General features: G+C 45.9%; 1 protein-coding gene across 1 annotated transcript in view; it reads right to left on the bottom strand.

The window, feature by feature from the left end:
- Positions 1-20,854, bottom strand: part of NBEA (neurobeachin) — a 439,670-nt gene that overhangs the window by 299,826 nt on the left and 118,990 nt on the right. Inside the window, exon 30 of the mRNA XM_053665561.1 lies at positions 9,160-9,598. Within this exon, the coding sequence (XP_053521536.1) occupies positions 9,160-9,598 (439 nt within the window). The remainder of the gene's footprint in view (positions 1-9,159; positions 9,599-20,854) is intronic.

Below are 20,854 nucleotides of genomic sequence, written 5' to 3'. Positions count from 1 at the left end.
CCATGGGAAAGCTCTGCTTAAAGGAACCTTCCTCGGTGGCTCAAGCTCAACTAAGTCATGTCCTGAATGCCACTATTTTTCAAGGAAATACTCTTGTTAATGTCATCAATGGCTTCTTCAGTGTCAGAAATCTAAGTCTTTAAGAATTATTCTTAATTTTAAAAATGATTTATTATTAAATGTATTATTACTCTTTAATTTTTGTAACCAAAGGTATTAAAACATTAGTTTTACTTGAGCCACAAAAATTTTCTTCATTACCTCTGGGTACCTTGTTTTTTCTCTTTATGGACACAGTCAGATTCATCAGACCCAACACGGACTCTCAGCTACGTTACAAATGGCCCAGATCACACATTCTGTTCTCAACCCTCTGGTGAGCCACGGCTAAGCGAGGCCAGGATCACGCCCTACGGGACACGGCGAGGTGGGCAGGAAGAACACAGGCTGTGAGTCAGGACAGCAGGGAGGCAGAACGAACCCCTCTCCAGCTGCGCGATCCGTCCTCAATCCGTTCATTTCGGTGAGAATGGGAGGCAAATGCTCCTATGGCACCACGGGGGGCGGGGGGTGGTGGTTACCGAGATGACCATATTTTTCTGTGTATAATGCACACCCACATTTCTGGCCCAACTTTCAGAGGAAAACTTTTTGCTTTTAATTTTTTAACTTTTTATTTATTTACTGTTACAAAGATAAAAGGATGAAGGCAGGTAAAGTGCATAGCACCTGGCCTGGGTATTGTAAGTGGTCAGCACATTTTAGCGATCAGCACTTTCATGACGCCCCGAAGTGCTGAAGCAGTCTGGGCCTGCACCCACACCCGGACGGTCGGACCTCGTGACCCAGACCCCGGGAGCGAATTCAGGTACCACATTTCAAGGACGACGACAAATAGTGTCATGTCCACAAGGAAACAGGATGACAGCAAACCCAGAAAACACAGCATGTAAGAAAAGGCTGAGAGATGAAAATGTTACAGAAAAGAGTCGAAAATAATTCTGCCGACTGAGAACCTGAAGATACATGACAAGGCAACAAGGTGAAATCCATGCATCCCCGGGTATCAAATCGGGGCCAACAGGAGGAAGAAATCTCCAGTCGCTTTCACGAGCTTCAGCTTCCGGTTGCTGATGTGGCCACATGGTAAGCACGTCACAGTGACAAGCAGAAATGGGTGGGCAGCTGGATTTGGCTGTTTTCGCAGATTCTGTCTGTGCAACTTTATGCATTTATAAGAACTACTGTTTCCCCTGCACTTGTTAAGGCCAAGTCTTTATCCAGAGTCACACGACTGTGCATTCCTGTCCTCGGTGTCATTTCTTCAGCAATACTATCCATCCTGTAACACCTGAGACCACTCTGGGTCCTAAGAAACCCATTTTGTAAATAACTGGAAAGTTACAGCTATCAGTATGTGTTGACAACACATTCATTATCTTTTGGAAGGTTATTATGTATTTTTCAACTGCTCGCATATGAAAATAAACATTGTCTACGCTTACAGAATCTTCTAGCAGGATGTTACTCAACATTTGCCACTTGGTTACCTACTCTACCTGCTCTGACAGGCTTACCTGGAAATCTACTGACCCATCTAGGGTACCCACCAGGGTGCGTACATACCCTGAAACATATACAAGTTTTCGTAGTACATTTATGTTTTCTAGGGTGAACGTAAAATTTTTATCTGGATTTCAAAAATAGAGCCACACAAATTAAAAAAGCCTCCAACTTAAACTATGAATATATTTCACTGTAGATTTCTTGTATGCTGATAAACTCCTAAGATTCTCTACATTATGCACAATTTACCAATTACATTTTCCTATCTTAAAACACTTTCTCTTTTCCCAATGTCATACTTCCATCCCCCATTTTAACACTGGGAGCCAGAAAGTGGATACCTCCCTTACATACATATAACCTTCACAAACTCCAAGGCTGTAAAGGTCATCAAAATACCACACACCAGGAAATTATGCATCCACTTCGCTTCGACCCAATGCTCCATGGAGTGATTCATTATATCACAGGTGGCAAACTCAAGGACCTTGGGCCAAATCCAGCCTTCTACCTTGATTTAACCAGCCAGCACCTTGTTTCTACTCCGTGGTGGCACCGAGCTCCTTGCCCCTAGTTAAGGAGTAGTTACATTTATACAGGCCTGAAGTTACATTTGGCCCTTTGAAGGCAACTCTGAGTCCAATGTGGCCCCTGGTGAAGAAGAGTTTGACATCCCTGCATTACATGTTTTGTAACCCACTGAGCACAGATCCTTCCATCACTGGATTTATCCTTTCTCAAAGTCAGAGATGTGTGATACACCTAAGATTCATTCATTCATTCATTCATTCATTCATTCCACAAACATCTCCAGAGCACCGGCATGTGTGTGGAACTGTTCTAAGCTCAGCTTCAGTAGGGTACAGAACAGAGAAACTCTGTCCCCATGGAATTTACACTCCGTGGGGAAGGAGAACATACAATGATATCCGTGAGTAAATACAGGACATCATGGAGTCAGTTGTAGGAGAAAAGTGAAGCACGAGAAATGGTTCTGGACAGAAGGCTACGAGAACACTCCCTAAAAAGGAGGTGCTGAAGGGCCACAAACAAGAGGGGCAGGGCAGGATCAGCTAGGGGGATCTCTAGGGAAGGGTGTCCCAGGCAGAGGACATTTGGAGTGATGAGACGAGAGAAGCCATAGGAGTCACATCACAGGCCCCTGCGGCCCACTGGCTTCTCCACAGAGCGGGAGCCGCTCAAAACGTGTGGATGGGGAGGGGCACAACCTCAGGCTATGGCAAGGCCCTCTGGCTGCATGTTTAGGGTGGACTTAGCAGAAAAAGGCAGAGGGGTTGTGGCAGCTGGTCAGGAAAACACTACAATAATCCAAGCAAGAGATGATGGGAATTGGAATTAGAAAAGCAAACAGAAAGTGGAGAAAAGTGGGAGACAATTTTGACGACCTTAAGAAGGGAGAGCAGACAGCATTCGCAAGAGAGAAGACATGGGTGTGAGAGGCAAGCCGGAGATGACATGGAGATTTCTGCCTTACGCAACAGAAAAGGCAGAGCTGCCTGCGTGGCTGGAGCAGGGTTTTAACCACTGGTAACTTATTAATCACCCACCGAGTGATGCTGAAGAAACAAGTGGGTAGGAAGCAAGTGTCCAGTTGGGTGAGAGGTCTGGGCTGAGACAGAAGTCTGGGAGTCCTCAGCCTCTCTACCGTTTCATGCTGGTAAAGTAGATGACATCACCCAAGAAGCAGTACAAGTGGAGAGAGAGAAGTGTCCAAGGACGGAATCTTGGGGGTCTGCATTAACTGGCTGTATGAATTCTGTAAAAAGGAAACCGCTTTACGTGCATACCTCAAGATTTGTTTAGGTACAGAGTGAGATACTGAAGATATGAAAGGGCTTTTCAAGTGACTCCTAAAAGCAAATGTGTTTCAGAACCGCACGGGGGGCCAGGGAAAACGCCGCCCTTCTGACCTCCCCCCGACCCTGCTTTCTGCGACACTCGCTGGTAACTGGCCCTTGAAGGAAACACGACCATGCCGACGCGCCTGGGGTGCCAGACAAGGAAGACCTGACCCGTGCGTCACAGACACTTGACGGACTGCAAGGCACAATCAACCAAACAACGCATCTCGGTGACTGCTCTGGGTCACAGTTATGCACCAGACCTCTCAGGAACGCAAAAGGTGTGCATAATCGGGAAGAGTGAGCTGAGTCTAAGAGGATCAGCAGGAACTGGCCAAGAGAGAAGTTCAACAGTAAAAACTCGGTGAAGCAAAGAGGTATAAAAACATACGGCAGACGGACGGCGCTCCACACAGATCCTTAGGACCGCTCAGAGGCAGGACTGTGTCCCCAGCCAGGGGGCTAATCCTCTACAGGGCAGTCACAGGGACCCGCTTAGCTGTGTGTGTGGGAAAGTGTCTGTGGCAAGGATGTAGGAAGTACCTGCGGGGACAGGAGCGCCTGCAGACAGAGTACCTGGGGAACAGGGAACGTCCTCCCTGTTCTGGCACTCGGGCCTTCTAACCAAGTGAGCCACCTGCTCCTTATCCCGGAATTCCGTAACGCCGGGGGACCTGTGGGGACCATGCAGTGTTCTGAGTGCTGGGAGGCTGAGTGAGTCCTGAAGGGCCAAAGACAACAGCAAAACTTCTACAGGCAACTACAAAGAGACCCATCACCAACAGTCAGTTCTCCTAATTTCCAGGTTACCGCTGTTCCCTACCACGGCTTACAGGTGTTCAACGTTTATCTTGAAGAAAAAACTGAAACTATGGAGAGAACCAATCTGGTGCTGATTTCAAGCCGACATGACAACCCAAGAGAAACCCCAAGGTTACCGCTCTGATGTTTTCCTGTTTTATGAGTCCTTAGTTTATATTTAGAATACCCGCAGAAAAAAGGGTATATAAGAAAGAGTTGAGCAAGTTTTATTAACCTACCCTTTAAAGAGAGGTCCTTCTTCAGCTCACTGACTGCCAGTATAAATGCCAGGAGAGGTGAAGGCAACAAAACTGGACAACTTAGGCTGGCACTGACATTGCATCTAGCAACGGGCCCCAAAACTGCACCCAGGACACCTGGAGCCTGGTAACAGCCGGCACTGCAGCGGTCAGGCATCGCAGACCCTGAGATGTGAAGGCTGACAGACTATTCACAAGTCTGGCTCACATCTACCCAGTCATCCTTTAAACACCACGATGAACACATTTGTTTAAAAAATTAGAAAACTAAAAGTACAGAAACTTAACATACTCAGTAATAACTATATTTTAAAAAATAATCTCGCTTAACTCTAAGTTTAAAGAAATCAACGTGAGAGGATTCCATGAAATCTGCATGCTCTACAGGGCAAACCCGAGGCCGGCCCCTTGTTTTATCTGGCCGGCCCCTTGTTTCCACCCAGCGGCAAAGCCGAGCTCTCGCCTCACTGTTAAGGGGTAGTTACATTAGTACAGTCCCAAATCGCATTTGGCCCTGTGATGTGGCCCCCGGCGACAATGAGTTTGACACCCCTGCCTAACTTGGCACTCTCATCACTAATGTTAAAAATGTTAATGATAAAAAAATCGGAAAGACCTAGCCTGAGCTTGGACTTTGGGTTTAATAATACGAAGGCTATGTGTATTGAGTTTTTAGTCCTGTAATATTCACAAAAGATTTTTTCACTTTAGAAATTTTCTTTCTCAGAGAATGAAACATTTGGAAGCAAGAATGTTACAGTTTGAGGGGGAAATGCAGACTCATCTGCCTGAACACATCAAGCCCAGAAATTCAAACCCTGTGTAAGCAGACATGTAAAACCCTAGGTGAGGGGCAGTCCTGTACGACGAATGGCTGTGAGCCAGAGAAGCAACACGAGCATAAGCTATCTGTGAAATCTGAGATTTACAATTTTCTAAACACAACAACAGTCAAAACGCATGGAGAAGCACATTGCTCCTTGCCTTTTTTTTTAAAGTCTTTTGTCCAAACTGAAGGGAAATCTCAAGAACCCCAGGTGAAGTAGGACTGAGCTAAATCACAGACATACATACAGCAAATTCTCAAAGACTAAAAGCACATACATCTATAGGATTAAAATGTGGTATCCAAGATAGGGTAAAGCTTACCTGGTGGTTTAGAGGAAACACATTACCACAACCTAGACGTTACAAGGTTACTAATTCATAAAAAAACACAGCTCAGCTGGGTACTGTATAAACCACAGCCCTGGATAGAAATCTGCCAGGAGAGTACTGGGGGGAAGCTGGCAGTTCTGGGGGTGTGTTCGTGGTGGGGTCACTAAGCACTGCTGCTGGCAAGGAGGCCGTGACGAGTGGTTCTCTCTGCTCCCGGTACAGAGCATCCGGAAAGCCGTGTTAGTTTGTAATTGCAGTCCCTCTGCACACACGGCATTCTCACCCGGAGACGGCACCTGTCGGGCCGCTCGGTGGCATCAAAGGCACGCTCAACCCAGTGCCGACGGAGGCGGGAGGGAGGGGAAGGAAAGGCACCGGCTCTTTCCCAATGTGTAGATGAGAATGTCTACACATTCCATAACGCAATCTGGTGGGAGATTTAAAACTCAGAGAAAAGGGGGTTATTTCAGTTAGGTCTCAATGTTTCTAAAATGTATTGTTGCAAAAAGTAAAAAATAAACTTCAGAACACTGAAATTCATCCAGACTCCATCCCAAGAGCGGAGAGACACCCCGTGTCAGAGTGCCAGTTAACACAGTAAACCCCAGCAGTTGGGTAGGAAGCTGTACCCAAACTAACAACCTACGCCAAGTCCAAAGGATACATGCTGGCAATAGAATAAATGAACTATTGGCTCACAAAAAGTGACACCCTAGGCGATTTCCAAGAGGACTGGATAGCGTTATTATGAAGTCTGATGCCGCTACAAAGAAAGGCACGACGTGAGTTTCTGGCCACGCCCTGAATGCAGACAACCCGTGAAGACTTCACTGTTTCAGGACGACCCACAGAAGTCTGAGTCTGAAACTGGTGGTGTCCGGGCCTCTGCTTCCGAAGCCTGTCCTCTTGGACCCTATTTTCAGAAACTTGAACCGGATGTTAAAAGACAGGTCACAACAGGGCTTTCTGAGTCCAGTGCTCTGAAACGTGTTTATACACTCTGCAATGGAATGATCACGTCTTGGACAGGCACGGCCAGCAGCAGAAAGCCTCAGAAGCACAATGGAGAGCGCAGCCGCGAGGGACAGGCCTCCGAGCCTGCCCCAAGCTCCGGGGCTGGAAGTTGAATTTTTGATGTTGTCAGTCCCAATGTATTGAGTGGCTGACAGACAATCAGACCCGTCTGGCTGGCTGGCAGCTCATTTTGCTGGCAGGTGGCAAACAATTAGACACACCAATTTGTGCCTCCTGATGACATTAAAGCATGAAACTAAGTTGTATGCCGGGCCCAGTGATTTGTGTGAAAGCATTTCAAAAATAATCCTCTTTGCCGTGGCAACTCATTTCAGACTGCCACCTCCCATTACGACTTTGAGCGGTGACGGTGACAGACGTGGGCTGCGTGCACTGTGAGGCCGCTTCTGTTCAATCGGCACCGGCGCCCCTGAGACCCCAATCCCTGCTCTCATCAACACCGCCTCGCCTGTCATTTACATGCGGCAGCACCCGAGCGGCCCGACGTCAGCCCCGCTGGGGACCCCTCCCTGAAAGGGGCTGGGATGTGCTTTGTGCCCTCAGCCCCAGCTCCGCTCACTGGTCCGGGGCAAGGACTGCACTCCTGTGGCGCTTTGCTCACAAGCCACCAAGAACAAATCAAAAGTTCTATTTTTTTAAAGTGACATTCTCAAATGTATAATAAATTTTCAGTAGCTAAGAATATTGGTACAGAGGTGACTGCTTTGTTATGGATTATTAAAAAACAATGTTCTTACAATTTTCCAAATAGAAACAAAAATATTTTACTTCATTTTTGTTTCACTGGATGCTCTTATGTGAATTATAATTCTCTATTTTTTATTAAGAAATTTAAATATATAACTTACAGTTAAGTGAAACGACACTTTCGTGACCCTAAGTGAAGTCACTGTAACGGTCATTTCTAGAACTTGGCAGTTGGGAATTCTTACGTCATGTTTAGACGCACCCAGACACACACACACCCGGACACCTGGGTCCTGAACCCAACGGGTGAGACTGAGGACATTGACAGGACATGGCACAAGGAACAGCCAAGATTCTACATGAACACACAGACCACTGTGAAAAGAAGTATCTTTCTACATTTACAGACCTTCCTTTCTTTTAGTTTAAAAATTTTTCTTGACACTTGACATATTTTATATGATACTTACATGCAAACATTTCTATCTCCTTTTATTACTTTTAAGTTTACAAAGGGCAAAATACTCATCATTTTATGCTATACAATGACTAATATTGCTCATATTTTCACAGTAGGATGTCGAGAAGTATCTGTAGGACACTAGTTAAAATATGTATGAGGAAAGTTTAAATTGTACTCTTATGTAAAGATAATTAATCCCAACTGAAAGTGGCTTTGCTGCCACACTTCCGCCCCAACCAGGAAACATCACCGTCTCCAACTTGGATGAAGCAGTCTGACTGGTTTAGAGAAACCAGTATGAAACAGACATTATACTCTGACGTTACAACTGAAGGAGCATCTGATTTCCAACCTTGGTCTTCTCAATCTTAAAAAAAACACTGGCCATCACTTCACACACAAATACACATTTTGTAGGAAAAAGTGTTTTGAACATACATAAGGTAAAGTCAGACACAGTACACAAACATAATTCAGAAACTGTATCAATCCCAGTATCAGACACTATCAGTAAAGAGCCTACCTAAACTATTTTTCCTATTCTAACATGCTTTTAAATAGTAAAATATATTATATGCGCGAGTTCTTTGGTTCTAAAATATTATATTCTTCTGTGAACTATCCTTTCATTTGGCAGCTACACTGGAATAGAAAAAAAATCCTTGAGTCTCAACTGAAAGTTATTTGCATGATTAACATTTGAGGGTAGTGGGACAGACAGGGCCATGTTACAAATTGCTTAGAAAGAACCCTGAAATGCAAGTCAGCAATATCTACTTTCCAATTCATGCCTCAAAATATGGCTTTTACAAAGAAAATGTAAATTCCATAAGGAAGATGACTACACATTTAAAAAATATTTCTCATAGGCCAGCATTGAGAACTTGAAACACAGCAGGCTGCCTCATACACAACAGCTGTGGTTTCGGAGCCCATTCTGATGCAACTGCAGAGCCAGACCAGACCTGGAAGAAACCTGGCCCTCCCGTCCCCGATTATACCCATGAAACAATTCAGTCCAAAACCACACAATGGTGTCCCACCTGGGGTGTGGGGGGGGGCTGTCACTTGGAAATCGATCATCACGGGAATCTGGGCTGCGCTGTCTCCAGTGCACTGACGGGCTCCGCAGCCTACAGAACCCCTTTCTGAGGTCTGCTCTTCGGACGCCACGCTGGGAGCTCAACCAGGTTGGTTTCACTTAGATGTCCTTTGCAGCAAGAATCTACGTCAGTAGATTCGAGACCCCTGGGTATTTTTAGTGCGCGGATTCCAGCCCTCCCCCGGCCCCATGCACGGAGCACCAGAGAGCAGGCCATGCACCCACCTGTCGAAGGAATGGAACTGCATGGGAAGAATCGCCTGCGCCTCCCTCTTCAGGGCTGGGTCCGGGTACGGGACAGGGTCCGGGCCACACTCCACCACGTCCACGGGGGTGGCCACGAGACTCTTCAGGATCTCCTTGACATTGATGCCCTTGGTTTGGCTGATGCTGGATATGGACGGCGCAGGCTTCAACATTTCACTGGGGGGCTCGGCCAAGCTCTCTTGTGACTTCTTCACTTCAGATGACAAGGTGGAGAGCAGCTCACTCATGGCATCAGGGCCGGGGCCCGGCTCCAGTTCCGCCCCATTCAGGATGCTGGCCACTTGCTCCTCTCCGACTCCCGAATCTGTGGGCGGAATGGAGCTTCCCAGCTGCACATCTTCGCTGGGGGCTGGTGCTTCTTTCTCCTTCACAGCATCTGGAAACGCAGCAGGGGTTTCTGTAAGGAAAAAAGAGGTTCCGATAAAAAGCCTAAGAGGAGAAACCCAGTATCACTAACAAGCTAGTCTCCCAGATTAGAGGGGACAAAGCCCGTGGTAAACGGAACACCTGCTACCGGGTGTGCAGGACAGTGTGGTTGGGTGGGAGACATCGGCACGTAAGCCAGTCCTGTCCAGCAGGCAGCCAGAGCCCCTGCTCTCTTACACATCCCCTGGCCTCTCAACACCGGAACCTGGGCAGCCTGCGGGGTCTCTGCGATGCTTCTACCTGCAGACCAAGGTAAACACACCCATGCATTTTGGGGTCATTAAAACTGAGGTGCCAACTAAACTGGAGATTTCAAAATCACCTTAGGGACACAAAATGAGAACACAGATGTCTAAGGAAGTTACTTATTTCTACTCCCAGAGAGACTACTCCAATTCCGCCCCATTAAGGATGCGGAATGAATGTATGTATTTCATGTATGTGTGCATCCACAGACTGCGTATTTTTGGAGAGAAAACAGAAAAAACAAAAGAGCTAGTAATATCTCTGAAACAATAGGACCAAAATGCAAACGCAGAAGAAAAAAACTCCAACATCAAGAAAAAAATCGGTATCGTGATTACTAGCATGGACTAATTTTTCTTACAGAGGTTAATTATCAAAAGGCGTCTAATACCCTGGCCAGTGTGGCTCGGTTGGTTGGAGAGTCATCTTGTGACTGAAAGCTGTGGGTTCGATCCCTGGTCAGGGCACACACAGGAGGCCACGGACGTGTTCCTCTCTCGTCGGTGTTCCTCACGTGGATGCTTCCCTCCCTCGCTTTCCTCCCTTCCCCTCTCTGAAATCAATCAGCATGTCCTCAGATGAGGATTTTTTTTAAAGGAATATAATCAAGTCTACCACTTAGTCTGAATTTATCTAATTTACAGATTAGCTAAATGGCCTTGAGTTTGGCTTTACCCTAATGGGATGTCTCAATATCTTTCTTTACAGTGTGTTTTACATCAAGAGTTACAGAAAAAATTTAACTTTTCAAGTTTACTTAGTATGAAACATAAGATTTTGCTAGCATACAAAATATGGAGGGAAATAAAAGCTTTAAGGTTTCCACAAGGTACCACATAATGAGATTTTCCCACCAAATATAACTTTTTGCTATTTTCTTCAATTGATTATCAATAGACAATTAAAATCTATAACTCATTACCTAGAGACTTGAAACTCCAATATTAATGCTAACCTCATTTATAAAACACAATTAAGTTTATTAAAATTAAGCATTATAAAACTTTCAAATGAATCATCAGAATGTTTACACAGTGATCAAACCCTCAGTTTCATTTTCACTATGACTGAGAAAAGATTTCAAAAACAAAGCAGTACATCTGCTAGAATAAAAATTCTGTTCAACTACGTTAAGTTCTGCAAGGCACACCTTGTGATCACACCACATAGAAATAAGAACAAACACCAGTGGAAAATCGAGTTACAGTAAGTGCAAATAAAAAGCAGATCAGTCGTCAAAAGAGCTCATCTCAAGCTGCCATCGTGCACGAACACCTTTTGCGGATGTCCTGCTAGTTGACGGCACAGACATCACCGCACAAACCCACAGGGTTCTGTGGGACGTGGCAGTGTGGCAAGCGTTTGGCCTGAGTGACTCCAACAGGACGGTAAGCAAGACAAGCAGAGGAAGCACACACGGCCGTGCGTGCGTGGCCATGCGTGCCTCGGCCCGCACACCTGTACCTCCCACCAGCGCTCCTCCGCCTCGGCAGGCATGGCCCTGTCTGGTCACGGGGCAGGGCAGGCCCGCCTGAGTGACCTACCTGGTCAGAAATGGGCCACCGGACGCCAGGTGCCTCTCTTTCTCAGGGCTTCACTGAGCCTGAGTTCATCTCACCAATTTTGTGAAAATTATGGGGTTAAATGACACGATTTCCATGTGGTGACCTCACTTACCACATCCCTTCCCCTAAAGATCTTGTTTTGCAGTGATCTATGAAGTGTTTCAGTGTGTTACCTATTGAATCATTCATACTATTTCCCAAACTAGCTAAGGAACAACATGGAAGGACCAGTCAGCTCCTCGTCAGTATGGCACTGAAATCACACTAATTATTTCCTCTTCAAACAGTAATAGTAAGGAAACTACATCACACTGAAGTGATTTAAAATAAAACATTAAAATCTGTATATAACAACCATGTATATTTTGCTTATATTAAATCCAAAATTGCCAACTTAAATAAAAATTAACCTGAATTCCAAAGAGAAAAAAATAGATAAAAACTTTCAGTCATTGTTAAAATTCATTTTATGCAACACAAGACTGCACTGAGTAACTGTTTGCAATTAATTATATATCGTTCAATTTGTTTGCCACCCTGAATGTATGAAAAACAGTACAGCTTCAGGACTTCGGTGTGACCAAAAACGGGGCCATAAGAGACAAAATCACAGTTCGGAAGAAACAAGCGTGAGCCGAGAAGGGGCCTCCGGCTGTGGCCGTGCGCATGGTGTCCAACCCGCTGGAGTCGTCCTGCACGCAGAGCACGGAGCCCCTTGGAATCCCAGCAATGACTCCATCAGACCCCGGACGGTCTCAGGCCACTGTCCCTCCCAGGGTCCTTTCTGCCCTGCCTCTTTCTCTCTGCTCTTCTGGAACCCCCGTGCACGTGTGCTGGTTCACTCCAGGGCCTCCCACGGGTCTCTGAGACTGTCCTCACGCTTCGCCCCGTCTCCAAGTCCGGCCATCGCTACGGACCTTTCACGAAGGGTGCCCATGCCTCTTCCTGCCACCTGAGCGCTTCTGCGGCGCCCCTCCAATGAATTTTACATTTTGGTTATTAAATTTTCATCCAAATTTCTACTCAGTTCTTTTCCACGATACGATGTTTCTTTACTGACACTCTCCTTTCGTGAAACATTACCAAACAGGAAAAGTTTCCTTCCGTTACCTGAGCGCACACATGATGACTGGTTTAAGGTAACTGCTGAGTGTGGCCAACCGCAGGGCACCTCCTATGCTCTGCTCCTATTTTTGTGCCATGTCAGCCACGTTCGTTTGTGTGTTTCATGATTTTTGTTGAAAATTAGACAGTGAAAACATCGGATTCACCAATCCTGGAAAGCAGACCCCTCCAGTGGGGTTCCCTGCTGCTGAGTCTGTTCACCCCCTCGCCTGGTGGATTCCGTGACCCCACATCCCCTGCCATCTGCGGCACCGAGTCCCCGCTCCATCCACCTGGTCGTCAGCTAACACCCGGACAGAGAGGGCCTTCAGCGTCTGGAGCCAGTGGGGCGTTCACTCCCTGCCAAAGGCTGTGTGTATGTCAGGCATATTTTTGACACTTACCTGTTTATGACTCTCCCTACCTTTACTCCCTGCGGGCACAGAGCCTGAAAACAAGCTAGAGGGAAGTGCCTGGGGCCCTCTCAGGTCTTTCCTGGACCCGAGCAAAGCTCCAGGAACATAGACATCAAATTCCCAGGCCTACCTGTTAACTTTTTTGATAAGGCTCTCATTGCCACTGCTGGTACTGAAACCCAAGGCAGTTGCAATGTTAAACAAAAACTGCTGCTAATTATTCTGACAAACACCTTGGAAATACAGCTTTACGTGCCAAGCAGGCATTGACCAGATCAGACATGAGCACCCCTAGTGAGCAGGGCTCTCCCAGAGCAACCTGTCAGCCAGGTCAAACAGTGACCGCCCGAAAACAGGTCTTTCTGTGAACACCTTGCTGGCCTTCTCGCAGTGGCTGCTGGACTGCAGTTCTCACAGCTCCTGGTTTCCTAGGTCACTGCAGAGCTGGGAGAAAGGGGTGGCGAGAGGGCAGGCCAAGTCACCACAAAGCCCCAGATCCTCATGGAGGTCCTGCAGTTGTCTTGATTGGACTATCTGTGGATAGTTGCAAGCTTTTGATTACTTCCTGCGGAACAGAAGAAGGGACCTGGACCATTTCTGCCTGTGTTCTTGTGGCTTTTCCCGGAGGAGTGGTTTTTGGATGCCTGCCTGATAAGAGACGGCTAAGCTCCAAATTTTAGTCTAGTGCCATTTTGTGCGTTTTTGGTAAAATATCCAATAGAAATTGTAAAATATTCATAAGTACGTGTTTTGCTTTTCTCTTACCTTAGCTTGTTTTTACTTTTTCCCGAAGAAAAATACATCATGCCGTCTCTGTAATGTGACGGAGGCGAGGAAAACCCCCAGAAGGAAAGGCCGGCACACACGTGTACAGCTGTCGAGTCGCAGAGAAAACAGAAAGGAGCCGGTCGGTTTAAGGCGGCGGTACCAACTGACCGAGCCGCAGACCGCTGCCTGGGTGAGATGACGAGTTCATGCGCGGCGTGTCAGTTCTGATCGAGGCTCATCCTCGCTCTGGGATGTGGGGCAAGCGCCGGGCTGCAGTTCTCGGCCTTGCTCTTCAGTCTGCTGAAGGAGCGTGGCCACGGCACGCACGCCACACAGTGGGAGTGACGACTAGAGCACACGGTTCGTGAAGAGGGCACGTGGCATGAAGTCGTGCTGCTCTGAGGCTTTGTGGCGGTTGCTCTGTGGAGATCACGGTCCCCATCACTGCCATTGTCATCACCATCACCACACGCTGTAGGAAAATGCAGAGCCCGACTGCTCCCAGCCAGTCTCTCTGCCCCTCTCCCCGGCTTTAACTCCCCGCACCAAGCCCGCCAGCACGTCCGTCCCTACGAAAACCACCTCTCACCCTCACCTTGCCTCTAAGTTCAGCCCTTAAGCTACTCGGGTATTTTTCCTTCCTTTCTGAAGAGAAAATGACAGAATGGAAACATCACGTCAAAATTCCAGTTCGGGCTCCACAACTAATGGGTTTTGCATTTTGCTTGGACAGACCAGTTGTGATTGCAGACTTGTAGGATATGCCCCGTGAAAGATGCAGGCCTCGTGTGCTGTGAGGACGACAAAGAAACCTGTCTTCTACCACCGGGACCGTCCTCGCTGGACCCAGCTTCCCAGAGACCGACTCTTCCAGACACCCCAGGAGGAACGCATCTAGGTCCCTACTTCCTTCTGCAGGGTGTCAAGGTCTCAGGCAGCATTTCTTCAAATACCTTTCCCACCCCTTTCTCTCTCTTTCCTTCTAGGAGGCCTGTAACAAAAATGTTATGCTGCTCAATATTGTCCCCAAAAGGCTGTTTCTGCTTTCTTTTTTTTTTTTCCTTCAATGTATGGTTGCCTTGCATGCGTCCCCTGCTGGGAACTGACCTGCAACCCGGGCATGTGCCCTGACTGGGAATCGAACCTCAATCATCTGGTTTGCAGGCCTGCACTCAATCCACTGAGCTACACCAGCCAGGGCTCTGCTTTCTTTTTTTAAATCCATGTTGCCACTGGATCGGTTCCGCCGCCTTCTCCCCCGGCGCCTGGCCCTGCCTCGGCCTCGTGGCCTGTGCAGCTGGGCTCTGCAGCGCGCTCTGTGGTTCGGGCACCGCGCTGCCGGCCCTGTCGTCCCCATGTGGTCCTTCCTTCACTTCCTTTTCTCTGCTGAATTTCCCTCTGGGTCCGTCCACTCTTCTCCCCCATTCAGTGGGCACCTTTATGACTATTCTTTGAAATCTTTACCGGATGAGTTACTTCTCCCCATTTCATTAAGGACCTGACCCCCGGAGGTTTCATCTTGTTCTTTCACTGAGAAAGTATCCCTCCTTTCCTCACCTTGCTCCCCTCTCCGTGCTGGTTTCTACACAGCACATGAAACCACCACCTCCTCTCCCGTGTTGAAGGGGAAGCCTCAGGCAGGGGATGCGTCTTGTCCTCACACCCGTCCCCAGCACTTGTCACCTCTCGAACCTTTCTGCTCCTACCAGCAGCAAAACCGCTGTTAGAGCTGTGCCCTACAGAACTGGAAGACTGTGACCTGTGTCGCTTTAGGTCAGGAAGTCTGCGGTAACTAGGCATGGCAGCGACGGGACACCGGTCCAATACTCCTCCACTCAGTTTAAAATCCAGACCCCTGTGGGATCTGGTTCCTGCCTCCCCATCTAAACTCAGGGGACGCTTCTGGTTCCCTTGATCTTTGTTCACCCACGCATGTTCCCACAATAGGCCAAGGGACTTCTCGGAACCCACATTCGCCTTTTCAGGAACGTGCTTCCACTGTCCCCACGCTCTTCCCAAACTGACTGACATCACCCTCAGGTGCCCCACTAACTATCCCTTCCACAAAGCCTTTCCCAACCCTCAGTGATGTGAGGGTCCCTCCTGTGCTTTCTTGTGACAGACACTCTGTAATTCTACTCCCCAGAACGCAACATCCCTGGCAGATTCAAGTGCGTAGCTCCTAAAAGCGTACCTCGCTCGCTAGAGTGCTCGGCGCACGAGGACAGAGGCTTCCTACGTGCTGTGTTTTCCCTACACTCCCAGTGCCCACACCCTGTATTATATTATGGAACAGGCAACCATTCGTTTATTCAGCAAATACACACCAAAGGAACTGTAAAGTTAATTGAAAGGAAGGTACAATCAGAAGATGAGAAAGAGAGATGGGGGAAGGAAAGAAGGAAGGAAGGAAGGAAAACAGGAGGTTTTTCTTTTCTGAATAGTTTATTTTTATTGTACTTTCCTCCATTACTATGTATCCCCCATAATTATAGCCTGTTCCATCCCCACCTTCCCCCACACTTGGCACCTTCAGTAGTATTAAAAACAGGCATTTAGAAGTTAAAGTTTTAAAAAATATTTGTTATGAATAACTGACCATGACTTTCACCAGTATATAACTGAAATATATAACATATTCAATATCACTACCCAGTAAAAACTCTGTATTATATTAGTAATAGTATTAAGGAGTAATACTCCGTAATTTACTATGATAAATTATAACGTGCCCACTTAATAGATTACAAAGGATCCGTTAAAAATCATTCCAAAAGCTAGAGAAAATAACAAACTTGTAACATTAAAAATATTAGTGCTAGTTTGTAAGAATATAAAAACTTATTTAATAAATATTAACTTTAGCCCTGGCTGGCTAAAGTTAACATTTATTAAATACTGACTCAGTGGATTGAGTGGCAGCCTGTGAACCAAAGGGTCACTGGTTCAATTCCCAGTCAGGGCACACGCCTGGGTTGCAGGCCAGGTCCCCAGAAGGGGGCATGTGAGAGGCAACCACATAATGATGTTTCTGTCCCTGTCTTTCACTTTTCCTTCCCCTCATTAAATATAAACAAAGAAAATCTTTTAAAAATTAAATAAATATTCATTTTATTTCTACATATCCAACAAAAACTAAGCAGTAAAAATATTTGTACACAGACAAAAACCAGAGGGGGCAGAAATGGGAGGGAGGGGGGAGCACTGGGCAGGTGGGCCAGGATGGGAGTAGAAGACAGAAAACTGTACTTGAACAATTAAAAAATAAATTAAAAAATATATTTGTATATAAATTATTGGTCTTTTTCCCCCTATAAGATGCAATTCTGAAAGTAAAATAGATCAAGGGTTATGGGTATTTTTATGCTATGTAAAGTACACATATTTATATTACTTTTCAAAATTTTGTCCAAATTGAAAATTATGTTTTTGTTTAAATATAAACTTACTTGTTACTGGTGGATTTAAATAAAATTTTCTCATTTGTACTGTATGCTGCATTTCTTTGGTTAGTTTTTTGGTATTTTTCTACATTTCTCCATTACTGTGATGTATTACTTTAATTGATCTGTAAGAGTTTTTTATTCATTAAGGCTATTATTCACTTTTATCCTGTAAGTGTAATTCTTCCTAATTGCATTTATCCTTTTATTTTGTGAATGTGGCCAACATACACCTTGTAAAACCTTCATTTAATCATGTACTTTACAGCTTCAGCCCATGATGTTATGATTTAAATATGTTTTCTTATACAAATATTAATTTTAATTTTCTTAAATTATGCTGTTTCATTTTTAGCATAAACTGTGTGTGAAATTTATCTGGCATACTATAAAACAGGGATATGAACTGACTTTTTCCCAAGTGGTCACCCCATGTGGTAAGCCCCAAACCATTTTTCAAATAACTTGCCATTCCATTTGATTAAAAAAGTTGTATTTAAAATAATGACATATACAAATTCCAGTCTATTTGAAGACTGTCTATGCCCTATGTCTATTATTGTAACAGTACCACATTCTCTTATTTTATTTCCTGTTAATCCTTTTCCTTGAATATAAATTGTTAGATGAAAAATATGACATTTACTTGTAAGTTCACCTACACATTAACTTTCTTCTTGTTAAACTTACAGTGAAATAACACAAAGCTCTAACAGCTTCTAGGACAATCTATCAATAAAAGTTTCTTACATCCATTTTATGGCTACCATCAATCCTTAGCTTTTTTCAAAAAAACCGTTCCACTCTCTCACTTATTTCACTAGCTTAACAATATTTAGTTGGCCTACTTCCCCGTGCCAGGCAAGGTGACAAGGCCCACTTCTGAAAGTATACATCCGAATACGCAACTCGACAAATCCGTAGAATGCAGGACCACAAGATGAGGAAAAAGGAGGGTGCCATTCAGGCAACAGGGTGGCTGGGGGAAAACCAGGCGATGCTGTGAGTACGAAAAGATGCTACGAAGAGGTGACCACTAACAGCTGAAAGATGCGTGAGCAGCAGTCACGGAAACCACGGGGAAAAGTGAGAGCCAACCACCAGGAGCAAAGTATGAGGCAGGAAAGCCCTGGAATGTCTGAAGAACTGAGAGGTAACCTGGCTGCAACATCAGCAGCGAGCGGGGGGAACCTGAGACAAAGGTAGAAAGGTGGTCGGCCACCAGATTACCCAAGACCCATGTGGTATTTGACTCTAAATGCTACTAGAAAAATTCAAGTCAGAATGGGACAGAATTTCACTCCTACTTTAAAACAAAATGTAGCAAAACTAAAAAAGCACTACAATGAAGAGCAGTAAGAGGAGGTAAGAAAACCATCTCGAAGAGAATCATAGTAATCCAGGTCAATTAGCACTAAAATAAATCTTGCTACTGTAAGTTTGGACATTGCAATTTTGTCCCACAGTTATAGAAATCCTTTACAGAGAAAAATTATTTCATTATTTTGTTATACTATATATTATAAAGTATTTACTATGTGAATGTATATTAAATCCGAATTGTACTCCACTGCATGACTTTTTCAGTGATGTGTTAGGGTTGTTTTAGCATCGTCCACCAGCTGAAACAATGAGCGGCCAGAGATGAGTCCAGGAAAGGAACGGGCAGTGTTCGTAGAAGGGCCGAGGCCTGGGAGTGAGGACGGTCCAGTCCAAAAAGGAGAGGCCGGAGGGCCAGCTCGGAAATTTCCAAAAGGCTCAATAAGGGGTGGCCAGAAGGGAGGGAAGTGTGACGGAGGCAAAGCTTCTCAAACTGTGACTACAAAAATGTTCTAAAGTACACAGAATAAAAGCACAAATGTTTTTATTATTTGACTCCACAAAACTATTTCTCAATAAATATAATGTGAACAAAGATAACACTGGAAAAAAATCGCAAAAACTGTCCATGTTGCACTAAAAGTGTGTGTACACAAAAGTTTTTTACACTTATAACTTTTCTCAGAACTAAACAAAAACTTTTAAGCAACGAGTTATTTCCCAAACCAAATGACTATGTAAACACTTTGAACGAACACTGAGAATATTTAAAGTTTCTAATCTGACCTTGAGCTTTTGCTCGTTAACCTGATCCGATCCAAGCTGAACCTGAAATAATGTCCCTCAGGGGGTAACACACAGCTGACCTGCTTTCATTTTAATAACACACAGAATGGAGAGAGCAGTGTCACGGAGACGCGCTGACGGGATGAAAACTCGGGAGCTCAGAATTCTTATTTTAAACTCTTATCCACAATGACACTGGAAAGGCTGTATCTTCAAAACATGCCATCGATGTTCTGTACCCAGTTCCAGTAATTCATCCTGCACAGTTATAATCAAAGACAAAGCCTTTCACTGAAAGATTTTTAGTTCCCTGAATTTCCTATGCATCAATCTTCTTTTAATGGAAAATAAAACACGAAGCATTCATTGAATACATAAAATGACAAGGCAACTTTTCAAGGATGAACGAAATCAAGACTATTCCTATAGACTGAGATAGTTCATTGATAATTATTATTAAATAATGAAACGTCATAGAAATTGTGTACTTCCAAGATTTTGACTTCGATCTTTGCCCTCTGACACTCTCTGCCGGTAAGACACACGTGGCAACCCTTCTTTGCTAGAAGCACTGTGTAGAGGGAAAACACTTTACGCGTCTGACGAAGCAGCCACTCCTGTTCGTCTTTGAGAGCAGACCCCTGCGGGGGCCGACCCTGTGCGACACTGGGGGGTGTAGCAGTGGGGGGGTGACACTGCAGGCTAACAGCAGCGGCAGCGGCACCTCCCCACCCCCATGCGCCGCAGCTGGCGGTGACCCCCTCGTCGTCAGCGCCCAGGTCCTCACACTAGGGAGAGAGCACAGCGAGCCTATTCGTCACCCTGCAAGCACTTCAGGCTGTCACCACACCAAGGACACTGGGCAGCTCAGCTGCACTGTCCTTGCAGCAACACTTTCTTGATGAGAAAGTCGTGACGAAGGTTCTGATGCAGGTGGCCTAAGTGAGGTACCTCCCAGTCACTGCAGCTGCTTTGGCACCTGCTTCCACAGGACACGGATTCCAGGGGACACTGAATCTGACCTCCTCTGATCCTTCTTATACGACTCATAGCCATATGTGTTAGTGAGGAATAAAGCTAAAAAGATATTTCCCTTGCTTCATTAGGATGTTCAAAGGCCATGATGCTCAAAGGAACATCTTTATTCATCTCTGAAAGTTCCACCTGGTTCTTCTTTTAAAAACTCCTGCATTTATGAAAAACAGCTGTGCATTCCCCAACTTGTCACAAAAGACCCCGCTGCCACCAGTTCTGCCAATGGGGCTGCCGCGTCTGCAGCCAACACAGGGGCACACTGCACTGGCAGCCCGTCCGGAGTTACCCCGTGCACGCTCAGGCCAGCAGCTCCTGCAGTCCACGGTGCAGGTCCCCCTTCCTGCTGACTTAAGCCAGGCAGGGCCTCTGCTCCTACAGGTGATGTCACACCTCTGTCCCCAGCTCTTTGCCCTCTCTGTCAGGGTCAAACCCCTTGCAGGCCGCAGCCTCTCTGCCTTTCTGAGGCTCTTTCCCTTAGAAGCAAGCAGCTGTCCTACAGACCACACCCGGTCGCGGGGGCAGAGCCCTTCACGCCAGTGTCCCG

Source organism: Artibeus jamaicensis, unplaced genomic scaffold, assembly GCF_021234435.1.
Source record: "Artibeus jamaicensis isolate MK-2021 breed Jamaican fruit bat unplaced genomic scaffold, CSHL_Jam_final contig_415, whole genome shotgun sequence".
Taxonomy (NCBI): Eukaryota; Metazoa; Chordata; class Mammalia; order Chiroptera; family Phyllostomidae; genus Artibeus; species Artibeus jamaicensis.
The sequence above is the reverse complement of the archived record's forward strand: the minus strand, read 5'-3'. Positions and strand labels throughout refer to the sequence as shown.